Below are 12,210 nucleotides of genomic sequence, written 5' to 3'. Positions count from 1 at the left end.
ATGTATAGGTCACAGGTGAGAAGGAGAATAATACCAGTAAAAAAGCATGAATATAGTGGGAGTGTGGAAAGGTATACAGTAGTTAGTGAGATTTGGGGGTTGGGAGTTGGGGTGGGATATTTTTTTGTTGAAGGAAGAGGGCTAGATCAGGCCAACAGTCTAGATGTCTTCTTCCTTTTCTAAGGAACCAGCAGGTGGCACCATGAAACAATTTTGTTTTACATGCAAAAATAAGGGATGTTTCCTAGGTATATCAGAATGTAAATTTATGTCCTATGGAACAGAAGAGCTTCAAATATCCTAGAAAATAAAAACCCTCTTGAGCATTTCATATCGACAAAATAATTAAAATTAAATTTGATTGCAGGGAAGGTAGTCTAATAGTTAATGAGAACAAAGTGGTGTTTTTGTATTAAATTCAAGTATCTTTTCATCCTTCCTAAGTATTCAACACACGCCAACAGTATGTGGGAGCGCAAATCATAAAGAAAACAGAATCCTTGCCCAGTAAAGTTTTACATTAAATGAGACAAAGCAAGTATATTTTACATAGCACCTGTTCTATAAGAGTATATCAATTATAATGGAACAGTTCCTTAGTATCACATAAGGAATGATGAAATAATTCTAGAGACTTTTAAATCAGCTGTAGAAAAGTATTTACCATTTGCCAGTAAATTGATTCAGAGGCACTTGCTGCATCATTGTAGAGAACAGTTCATCATTATAGATTTTATAAACTTGTATAAATGCTATTCAAAGGAGACAGCTACTCATTAAACCATCAAGGCCACTTTCTGGCCACCTGGGAAGTTTTCCTGAACGATCTGATTATAAGAATGGGGCAGATTTTACCAAACTGAGACTGAAGATTTAGAAAGCTGACAGCAAATACAACAGGACTGTCAATGAGAGATTCCTGCCAAGCCCAGTGAGTTCTACTTTTGAAGCATTATTTGGGTGGATTGCCACTTAGCTTGTTAGATAGTAATATCTCATCTCAACAGGTTCTCTTTAATCTCACCAGTATCAACTAGGAAAACTCCATAGTTGTTGTGTAAGTCTGAGCTGTCTGGGCATTTCTTTATTCCAGCCAGGTATATTTCCTCAGCTTCTTTAAATCTCTCCTTAAAAAAAGAACAAAGAAAAATACATGAGAGAATTTTTTTAAATCAGCAATAAACTGAATAACAGAAATAGGAAAAGCAGAAAATAACTTACTGAACATCTGCTATGCAATAGGCACCGAGATCAAATACTATTTACTTTGAGTTAAAGTCAGTATCAACTGCATGGATATCAATGATATCATACTTGTGTTTAGTTCCTTAGCACAAACCAGCTGATGTTTACTAAGAAGCAACATCTTGGATGTAAGAGGTGGACTATAAAGAAGGCTGAGCACAGAAGAATTGATGCTTTTGAACTGTGGTGTTGGAGAAAACTCTTGAGAGTCCTTTGAACTGCAAGGAGATCCACCCAGTCCATCCTAAAGGAGATCAGTCCTGGGTGTTCATTGGAGGGACTGATTTTCAAGCTGAAACTCCAATATTTTGGCCACCTGATGTGGAGAGCTGATTCATTTGAAAAGACCCTGATGTTGGGAAAGATTGAGGGCAGGAGGAGAAGGGGACAATAGAGGAGGAGATGGCTGGATGGCATCACCGACACAATGGACACGGGTTTTGGTGGACTCCAGGAGTTGGTGATGGACAGGGAGGCCTGGCATACTGCAGTTCATGGGGTCGTAAAGAGTCAGACATGACTTAGCGACTGAACTGAACTGAACATCTGAAAGGATCTGCCCTACAGAAAAAGCCTCAAAGTAGATGTTTGAATGGGATGCCTTCCATCCCAGCAACCCTCTGGATGAAAACAGGTGATCCATTCATATAGGAATGTCTTCTGAGGTGGGTGATCTCACTGGGAGACAGGGTTATGGTGGTTGTTCAGTGGCTAAGTTGTGTCTGACTCTTTGGACCCCATGGGCTGCAGCACACCAGGCTTTCCTGCCCTCCACTATCTTCTGGAGTTTGCTCAAACTCATGGGAGGCCTAGCTATTTGTCTAACAGCTGCATTTGCATGGATAGCTCTCCTACCTTATACTGTATGATTTTGAGGGGAGAATTTTTTGAAGGAAGTGGGTGTGGAGGTTGATGCTGATTATGAGAGGGCTTTGTGAGAGTTGGACTGTGAAGAAGGCTGAGCGCCAAAGAACTGGTGCTTTTGAACTGTGGTTTGGAGAAGACTCTTGAGAGTCCCTTGGACTGCAAGGAGATCCAACCAGTCCATTCTGAAGATCAGCCCTGGGATTTCTTTGGAAGGAATGATGCTAAAGCTGAAACTCCAGTACTTTGGCCACCTCATGAGAAGAGTTGACTCATTGGAAAAGACTTTGATGCTGGGAGGGATTGAGGGCAGGAGAAGAAGGGGACGATCGAGGATGAGATGGCTGGATGGCATCACTGACTCGATGGACGCGAGTCTGAGTGAACTCTGGGAGTTGGTGATGGACAGGGAGGCCTGGCATGCTGTGATTCATGGGGTCGCAAAGAGTTGGACATAACTGAGTGACTGAACTGAACTGAACTTGCCTATCTTTTTTTAAAAAAATATTTCTATAGCTTACCAAACCATTTGTTACTTCCCTATCACCCTCCACTATCCATCTCTGAGCTGCATCCTTCCAATAGGAATACAGGGTCCCTCAAAGGCACACCTTCAACTCCTCCCTTTGTGGCAAGGCCCACATCAATTGCCACAGCTTCAGCAGATCTTCTTCCAGTTGCTTTGGTTTTCTGCTCTAATGATCCACTTTAACACACTTCAATAATTCTGAATTAGCTTTTAGGCACATTTTCCATGACCATCTGAGATTGTCATGTCACACTTTTTTTTATAATATAGAAGGTAATGGCTAATTAATGACTCAAAGTCACTCAGGTTCTAACAATAACTCACGAGTAAACCACTCCCTAGTACTGCTATGAATGTCAGGTGAAAGGCAATGGTTTGGCATAAAACACAGAGCAACTTTTCCTTTTGTGTGCTCTGATCATGGACACTGTCCATAATTTTATCAGAAGTTACTACTACTAAGCATTCAAACAGACACAGGAAAAGGGAATGACAGCACCATTTTTCTCAGACATGACACCTTAAGCTTGTGAGTCAAAATGCCCTGAGTACTGAACAAGAAGTCAAGATGTCTAAATCTGATTTGACACAGAAAAGCAAAGACACTTAACTCTTGGTAGAATGACCAATGCCATCTCTCTTAATCTACATACTTAAGTACAATTGAGGGAACAAGGTGTGGTTTAAATTTGGCAAATTTCTCTTATTTGAACTGCGAATCCATAGTCCAGCAAAAATGGATTTCCATGTTTCTAATGGCTAAACTCAAAAGAATTGTCAAACTAAAACAAAAAAAACTCAAAGATGAATGAAAAATCTCAAGCTTTTTCTTTTCAATCTATTGAAGAAAAAAAAAACTTGATGAAGATATCACCCACTGTGTGTGTGCACATTAAGTCGCTTCAGTCGTGTCTGACTCTTTGCCACCCTATGGACTTAGCCTGCCAGGCTCCTCCAGAATCCATGGAATTCTCCAGGCAAGAATACTGGAGTGGATGCCATGCCCTTCTCCAGGGGACCTTGCTGACCCAGGGGTCAAACATTCATCTCTTAAATCTCCTGCATTGGCAGGTGGGTTCTTTAGCACTAGTGCCACCTGGGAAGCCCCATCACCCACTGAAGGTCTCACAAATTGGTGAGTGTACATGTGTGTGTGTTAAATGGAGACAGGCAAGTCACAAATTACATAAGATCCCAATTGAATTAATAGAGAATAGTATTGGATATTTACTCACTTGCCCATTCATTCAGCACAAGTTTTCAGTAATTACTATAGAAAGCACAGCATAGTGATTAAGAACTGGGCTGCCATATGGAGGCGCCTCAAAAAAGCTAAAAATAGAGTTGCCGTATGATACAGCAATCCCACTCCTGTGCATATACCCAAACAAAGTATAATTCAAAAAGATACATGTACCCCTATGTTCATAGCAGCACTATTTACAATAGTCAAGACATGGAAACAACCTAATGTCCATTGACAGATGAATGATAGAGAAGATGTGGTGTATTTATACAGTGGAATATTACTCAGCTATCAAAAAGAATGAAATAACACCATAATACCATTTGCAGCAATGTGGATGGACCTGGAGATTATCATACCAAGCAAAGTAAGTGAGAAAGAGAAAGACAAATACCATATGACATCACTATAGTATGTGGAATATAAAATACAAATGGGCATAACTACAGAAGAGATACAGACTCACAGACATTGAGAACAGACTTGGTTGCCAAGGCAGGGGGAGCTGGGTAGGGGAGGAGAGGAGGAAAGGAATGGGAGTTTGGGATTAGCAGAAGCAAACTATTATATATAGGATGGATAAACAACAAGGTCCTACTATATAGCACAAAGAACTATATTCAATATCCCATGATAAACTAGAATGGAAAAGAATATAAAAAGGGAAATGTTTTATATATATATATATATATATGTATATATATATATATATATATATAGAGAGAGAGAGAGAGAGAGAGAGGCTTCCCAGGTGGCACTAGTGGTAAAGAACCCACCTGCCAATGCAGGATACATAAGAAACATGGGTTTGATTCCTGGGTCAGGAATATCCCCTGGGCAACCCACTTCAGTATTCTTGCCTGGAGAACCCCATGGACAGAGGAGCCTGGTGGGCTACAGTCCATAGGGTCACAAAGTATTGGAGATGACTGAAATGACCTAGCACACGCGTGCGCGTGCGCACACACACACACACACGACTGAATCACTGTGCTATACAGCAGAAATTAACACAACATTGTAAATGAACTGTACATCAATAAAATTAGAAAAAAGAATTGGGCTGCCAGTTCTTGGCACATGGATTGGAATCCCAACCCCACCATTTACTGTCTCTATGACTTTACTTCCCCTCTATGTTGCCAAATGTAAAGGAATAACCTATTTCAGAAGGTTGTTCTGAAGATTAAGTGGATTAAAACAGTTGAAGCCCTCAGGACAATGCCTAGCAAGTAGCACTTTGTCATGTTAGCCTCTACCCTTATTACTACTACTAGTAGTATTTGTTGAGCACATTTAAATTCAGAGATGGCATTAGTATCAAACACTAGCACTGGTCATAACAGAAGAAAATCTTGATTTTAAAGAAATGGTGGAGTCTTTTGAGCATGAGCTGCGCTTACTGCTTGCCGGGCCTTGTACTAAACGCTACACCTTCCTTCACCACAGCCTTCAATAAATTGGCTTCACTGCGTGCCACCCGTCCTCCAGTGTCCTGTGCCCCTGTCCTCACCCAGCCCACGCATTTGAGGTCTCCTTCAACCACCAAAGGCAAAGTGAGAGCTGGGAAATGAGGATTTGCTTGTAGAACAGACCACTTTTAATCAGTTCGAAATCATCCAAGAATAAAGAACTGAGATGGAGAAGTCTAGAGGCTACTGTGAAAATAAAACTGAAAACCAGAAGCAGGAAGCTTAAACCCAAAGCCTGAAAACATTAGAGAACTCTTGAATTCAGGGAACATTAAGCAATAGGAGCTCATCAAAAGCCTTCATACCTACACTGAAACCAAGCTCCACCCAAGGGCCAACAAGTTCCAAAACAAGACATACCACGCAAATTCTCCAGCAACACAGGAACACTCCCCTGAGCCTCAATATACAGGCAGCTCAAAATTATCCCAAAACCTTTGATGTCTCATAACCCATTGCTGGTCACTCCACTGCACTCCAGAGAGAAGAAACCCAGCTCCACCCACCAAAACTCCAACACAAGCCTCCCTAACCAGGAAACCTTGACAAGCCACTGATAGAACCCCACCCAAAGTGAGGAAGCTCCATAATAAAGAGAACTCTACAAATTATCAGAATATAAAAAGGCCACCCCAAACGCAGCAATATAACCAAGATGAAGAGACAGAGGAATACTCAGCAGGTAAAGGAACAGGAGAGTTGCCCACCAAACCAAACAAAAGAGGAAGAAGTAGGGAATCTACCGGAGAAGGAATTCCGAATATTGATAGTGAAAATGATCCAAAATCTTGAAATCAAAATGGAAACACAGATAAACAGCCTAGAGACAAGGATTGAGAAGATGCAAGAAAGGTTTAACAAGGACCTAGAAGAAATAAAAAGAGTCAAAATATAACGAATAACACAATAAATGAGATCAGAAACACTCTGGAGGCAACAAATAGTAGAATAACGGAGGCAGAAGATAGGATTAGTGAAATAGAAGATAGAATGGTAGAAATAAATGAATCAGAGAGGAAACAAGAAAACGAATTAAAAGAAACGAGGACAATCTCAGAGACCTCCAGGACAATATGAAACGCTCCAACATTCGAATTATAGGAGTCCCAGAAGAAGAAGACAGAAAGAAAGATCATGAGAAAATCCTTGAGGAGATAATAGTTGAAAACTTCCCTAAAATGGGGAAGGAAATAATCACCCAAGTCCAAGAAACACAGAGAGTCCCAAATAGGATAAACCCAAGGCGAAACACCCCAAGACACATATTAATCAAATTAACAAAGATCAAACACAAAGAACAAATATTAAAAGCAGCAAGGGAAAAACAACAAATAACACACAAGGGGATTCCCATAAGGATAACAGCTGATCTGTCAATAGAAACTCTTCAGGCCAGGAGGGAATGGCAAGACATACTTAAAGTGATGAAAGACAATAACCTACAGCCCAGATTACTGTACCCAGCAAGGATCTCATTCAAATACGAAGGAGAAATCAAAAGCTTTACAGACAAGCAAAAGCTGAGAGAATTCAGCACCACAAAACCAGCCCTCCAACAAATTCTAAAGGATATCCTCTAGACAGGAAACACGAAAAGGGTGTATAAACCCGAACCCAAAACAATAAAGTAAATGGCAACGGGATCATACTTATCAATAGTTACCTTAAACGTAAATGGGTTGAACGCCCCAACCAAAAGACAAAGACTGGCCGAATGGATACAAAAACAAGACCCCTCTATATGCTGCTTACAAGAGACCCACCTCAAAACAGGGGACACATACAGACTGAAAGTGAAGGGCTGGAAAAGATATACCACGCGAATAGAGACCAAAAGAAAGCAGGAGTGGCAATACTCATATCCGATAAAATAGACTTTAAAACAAAGGCTGTGAAAAGAGACAAAGAAGGCCACTACATAATGATCAAAGGAACAATCCAAGAAGAAGATATAACAATTATAAATATATATGCACCCAATATAGGAGCACCACAATATGTAAGACAAATGCTAACAAGTATGAAAGGGGAAATCAACAATAACACAATAATAGTGGGAGACTTTAATACCCCACTCACACCTATGGACAGATCAACTAAACAGAAAATTAACAAAGAAACGCAAACTTTAAATGATACATTAGATCAGTTAGACCTAATTGATATCTATAGGACATTTCACCCCAAAACAACGAATTTCACCTTTTTTCAAGTGCTCATGGAACCTTCTCCAGGATAGATCACATCCTGGGCCATAAATCTAAACTTGATAAATTCAAAAAATCGAAATCATTCCAAGCATCTTTTCTGACCATAATGCATTAAGATTAGATCTCAATTACAGGAGAAAAACTATTAAAAATTCCAACATATGGAGGTTGAACAACACACTTCTGAATAACCAACAAATCACAGAAGAAATCAAAAAGAAATCAAAATATGCATAGAAACTAATGAAAATGAAAACACAACAACCCAAAACCTGTGGGACACTATAAAAGCAGTGCTAAGAGGAAAGTTCATAGCAATACAGGCATACCTCAAGAAACAAGAAAAAGTCAAATAAATATCCTAACTCTACAACTAAAGCAACTAGAAAAGGAAGAGTTGGAGAACCCCAGAGTTAGTAGAAGGAAAGAAATCTTAAAAATTAGGGCAGAAATAAATGCAAAACAAACAAAAGAGACCATAGCAAAAATCAACAAAGCCAAAAGCTGGTTCTTTGAAAGGATAAATAAAATTGACAAACCATTAGCCAGACTCATCAAGAAGCAAAGAGAGAAAAATCAAATCAATAAAATTAGAAATGAAAATGGAGAGATCACAACAGACAACACAGAAATACAAAGGATCATAAGAGACTACTATCAGCAGTTGTATGCCAATAAAATGGACAACGTGGAAGAAATGGACAAATTCTTAGAAAAGTACAATTTTCCAAAACTGAACCAGGAAGAAATAGAAAATCTTAACAGACCCATCACAAGCACGGAAATTGATACTGTAATCAGAAATCTTCCAGCAAACAAAAGCCCAGGTCCAGATGGCTTCACAGTTGAATTCTACCAAAAATTTCGAGAAGAGCTAACACCTATCCTACTCAAACTCTTCCAGAAAATTGCAGAGGAAGGTAAACTTCCAAACTCATTCTATGAGGCCACCATCACCCTAATACCAAAACCTGACAAAGATGTCACAAAAAAGAAAACTACAGGCCAATATCTCTGATGAACATAGATGCAAAAATCCTCAACAAAATTCTAGCAATCAGAATCCAACAACACATTAAAAAGATCATACACCATGACCAAGTGGGCTTTATCCCAGGGATGCAAGGATTCTTCAATATCCGCAAATCAATCAATGTAATTCACCACATTAACAAATTGAAAAATAAAAACCATATGATTATCTCAATAGATGCAGAGAAGGCCTTTGACAAAATTCAACATCCATTTATGATAAAAACTCTCCAGAAAGCAGGAATAGAAGGAACATATCTCAACATAATAAAAGCTATCTATGACAAACCCACAGCAAACATTATCCTCAATGGTGAAAAATTGAAAGCATTTCCCTAAAGTCAGGAACAAGACAAGGGTGTCCACTTTCACCGCTACTATTCAACATAGTTCTGGAAGTTTTGGCCACAGCAATCAGAGCAGAAAAAGAAATAAAAGGAATCCAAATTGGAAAAGAAGAAGTAAAACTCTCACTGTTTGCAGATGACATGATCCTCTACATGGAAAACCCTAAAGACTCCACCAGAAAATTACTAGAGCTAATCAATGAATATAGTAAAGTTGCAGGATATAAAATCAACACACAGAAATCCCTTGCATTCCTATACACGAATAATGAGAAAGTAGAAAAAGAAATTAAGGAAACAATTCCATTCACCATTGCAACGAAAAGAATAAAATACTTAGGAATATATCTACCTAAAGAAACTAAAGACCTATATATAGAAAACTATAAAACACTGATGAAAGAAATCAAAGAGGACACTAATAGATGGAGAAATATACCATGTTCATGGATTGGAAGAATCAATATAGTGAAAATGAGTATACTACCCAAAGCAATTTACAAATTCAATGCAATCCCTATCAAGCTACCAGCCACATTTTTCACAGAACTAGAACAAATAATTTCAAGATTTGTATGGAAATACAAAAACCTCGAATAGCCAAAGCAATCTTGAGAAAGAAGAATGGAACGGGAGGAATCAACTTGCCTGACTTCAGGCTCTACTACAAAGCCACAGTCATCAAGACAGTATGGTACTGGCACAAAGACAGACATATAGATCAATGGAACAAAATAGAAAGCCCAGAGATAAATCCACACACATATGGACACCTTATCTTTGACAAAGGAGGCAAGAATATACAATGGAGTAAAGACAATCTCTTTAACAAGTGGTGCTGGGAAAACTGGTCAACCACTTGTAAAAGAATGAAACTAGATCACTTTCTAACACCGCACACAAAAATAAACTCAAAATGGATTAAAGATCTAAATGTAAGATCAGAAACTATAAAACTCCTAGAGGAGAACATAGGCAAAACACTCTCAGACATAAATCACAGCAGGATCCTCTATGATCCACCTCCCAGAATTCTGGAAATAAAAGCAAAACTAAACAAATGGGATCTAATTAAAATTAAAAGCTTCTGCACAACAAAGGAAAATATAAGCAAGGTGAAAAGACAGCCTTCTGAATGGGAGAAAATAATAGCAAATGAAGCAACTGACAAACAACTAATCTCAAAAATATACAAGCAACTTCTGCAGCTCAACTCCAGAAAAATAAACGACCCAATCAAAAAATGGGCCAAAGAACTAAATCGACATTTCTCCAAAGAAGACATACGGATGGCTAACAAACACATGAAAAGATGCTCAACATCACTCATTATTAGAGAAATGCAAATCAAAACCACAACGAGGTACCACTTCACACCAGTCAGAATGGCTGCGATCCAAAAATCTGCAAGCGATAAATGCTGGAGAGGGTGTGGAGAAAAGGGAACCCTCCTACACTGTTGGTGGGAATGCAAACTAGTACAGCCACTATGGAGAACAGTGTGGAGATTCCTTAAAAAATTGCAAATAGAACTACCTTATGACCCAGCAATCCCACTTCTGGGCATACACACCGAGGAAACCAGAATTGACAGAGACACATGTACCCCAATGTTCATTGCAGCACTGTTTATAATAGCCAGGACATGGAAACAACCTAGATGTCCATCAGCAGATGAATGGATAAGAAAGCTTTGGTACATATACACAATGGAGTATTACTCAGCAGTTAAAAAGAATTCATTTGAATCAGTTCTGATGAGATGGATGAAACTGGAGCCGATTATACAGAGTGAAGTAAGCCAGAAAGAAAAACACCAATACAGTATACTAACACATATATATGGAATTTAGGAAGATGGCAATGACGACCCTGTATGCAAGACAGGGAAAGAGACACAGATGTGTATAACGGACTTTTGGACTCAGAGGGAGAGGGAGAGGGTGGGATGATTTGGGAGAATGACATTCTAACATGTATACTATCATGTGAATTGAATCGCCAGTCTATGTCTGACGCAGGATGCAGCATGCTTGGGGCTGGTGCATGGGGATGACCCAGAAAGATGTTATGGGGAGGGAGGTGGGAGGGGGGTTCATGTTTGGGAATGCATGTAAGTAAAAAAAAAATAAATAAATAAAAAAAAAATAAAGAAATGGTTACGCAGTTTCAGATTAGCCAGGGCATTATTTCTCTGGTTGCCTCTAAGAAATTGTTTACTGACCTCTGTATCAGAGATGATTAAAAAGATTAAAAGGAAGAACATTCAAGTTACTTACTTTTTCTCATATAGGGTTAACTAAAGAGCTTTGATGGGAAATGCCACGGGGACCGGGTTGCAACACCTGATAAGGCCACAGTAACAATACCAGGGAACCTGGACTCAAGATCACGTGCACTTACCTCTTTACTACCCTGCTCACATTAAATTGTATTCCGTAGTTTAGCTGTCTTTGAGCTCCTTAAATAGAAGCATTTTGTTTCATTCCTCCCCAGGTCTTGGGCATCTGTCTCCCAGGGGTATAAGTAGTAGCACCACCCACGTGTCAAGTTTATAGCAGAGATAGAAGAGTGGGTAACAGACAATCCTACCCTCACAGACAAGACAGTGAGATTTGGGCAAGAGGGAGACACTGTGATGGCTGGGAAGAGTGTCACAAAAGCACGGTGCTTGGGAAGCGAACAGGAGTGACACCCAGACTGGTGTTTAATAGATTCTCCAAATGCCAGGAAATGCAGGTTACCATTAACTCCAGCAACTGTTAACTACCATTAACTCCAGCAACATATGAAAATGTGCTCAAAAAAAATCTGTGCTATTTGAGATCTTAAAAATATCTTTATAACTAAACTGTGAGAGAGTTGAAAGATATTTTTCCTGAAAGGAATAAAACTGATGTCCTCATATTCTAAGTTGCTAAAGTCAAAAACAAGAGCTTTCAAGTGCAATTATGGTTGTGCCTGATTTAATTTTACTTTTCCCTCACATTCGTGGCTGCTCCAAAAAGGCAAAGAGATCACTTTTTTCATCTAAAATCCATTTTTGGATTTATGAGCTGGGTCTCCACTAGAAATGCAATTTTCAAAGTCCAAAGAAGTAATGCGATTTAAAAGACCATCCATGTCTAGAGAAAGTAATCACATTCCTGTGCCTTTGGTATCCCCAAGGGCAGCCTCCAGACTCGGGTTCTATGAAAAATGTTTTCAATATCTGTCTTTCTTGTCCTTTCACTTGACTGTAAATTTCAAAGAATGATTAACTCCA

General features: G+C 39.2%; 1 protein-coding gene across 4 annotated transcripts in view; it reads right to left on the bottom strand.

Annotated features, from left to right (window-relative positions):
* TMTC1 (transmembrane O-mannosyltransferase targeting cadherins 1) overlaps window positions 1-12,210 on the bottom strand; it is a 338,032-nt gene that overhangs the window by 27,593 nt on the left and 298,229 nt on the right. For all 4 annotated transcript variants that reach the window (XM_004006752.5, XM_027967794.2, XM_042247328.1 and 1 more), the window contains one exon: window positions 1,025-1,127. In XM_004006752.5, the coding sequence (XP_004006801.1) occupies window positions 1,025-1,127 (103 nt within the window). The remainder of the gene's footprint in view (window positions 1-1,024; window positions 1,128-12,210) is intronic.

The sequence above is a fragment of the Ovis aries genome, chromosome 3, assembly GCF_016772045.2.
Source record: "Ovis aries strain OAR_USU_Benz2616 breed Rambouillet chromosome 3, ARS-UI_Ramb_v3.0, whole genome shotgun sequence".
In the NCBI taxonomy this organism is placed as follows: domain Eukaryota; kingdom Metazoa; phylum Chordata; class Mammalia; order Artiodactyla; family Bovidae; genus Ovis; species Ovis aries.
Note: the sequence above shows the minus strand (reverse complement) of the source record. Positions and strands in the feature narration are given on the sequence as shown.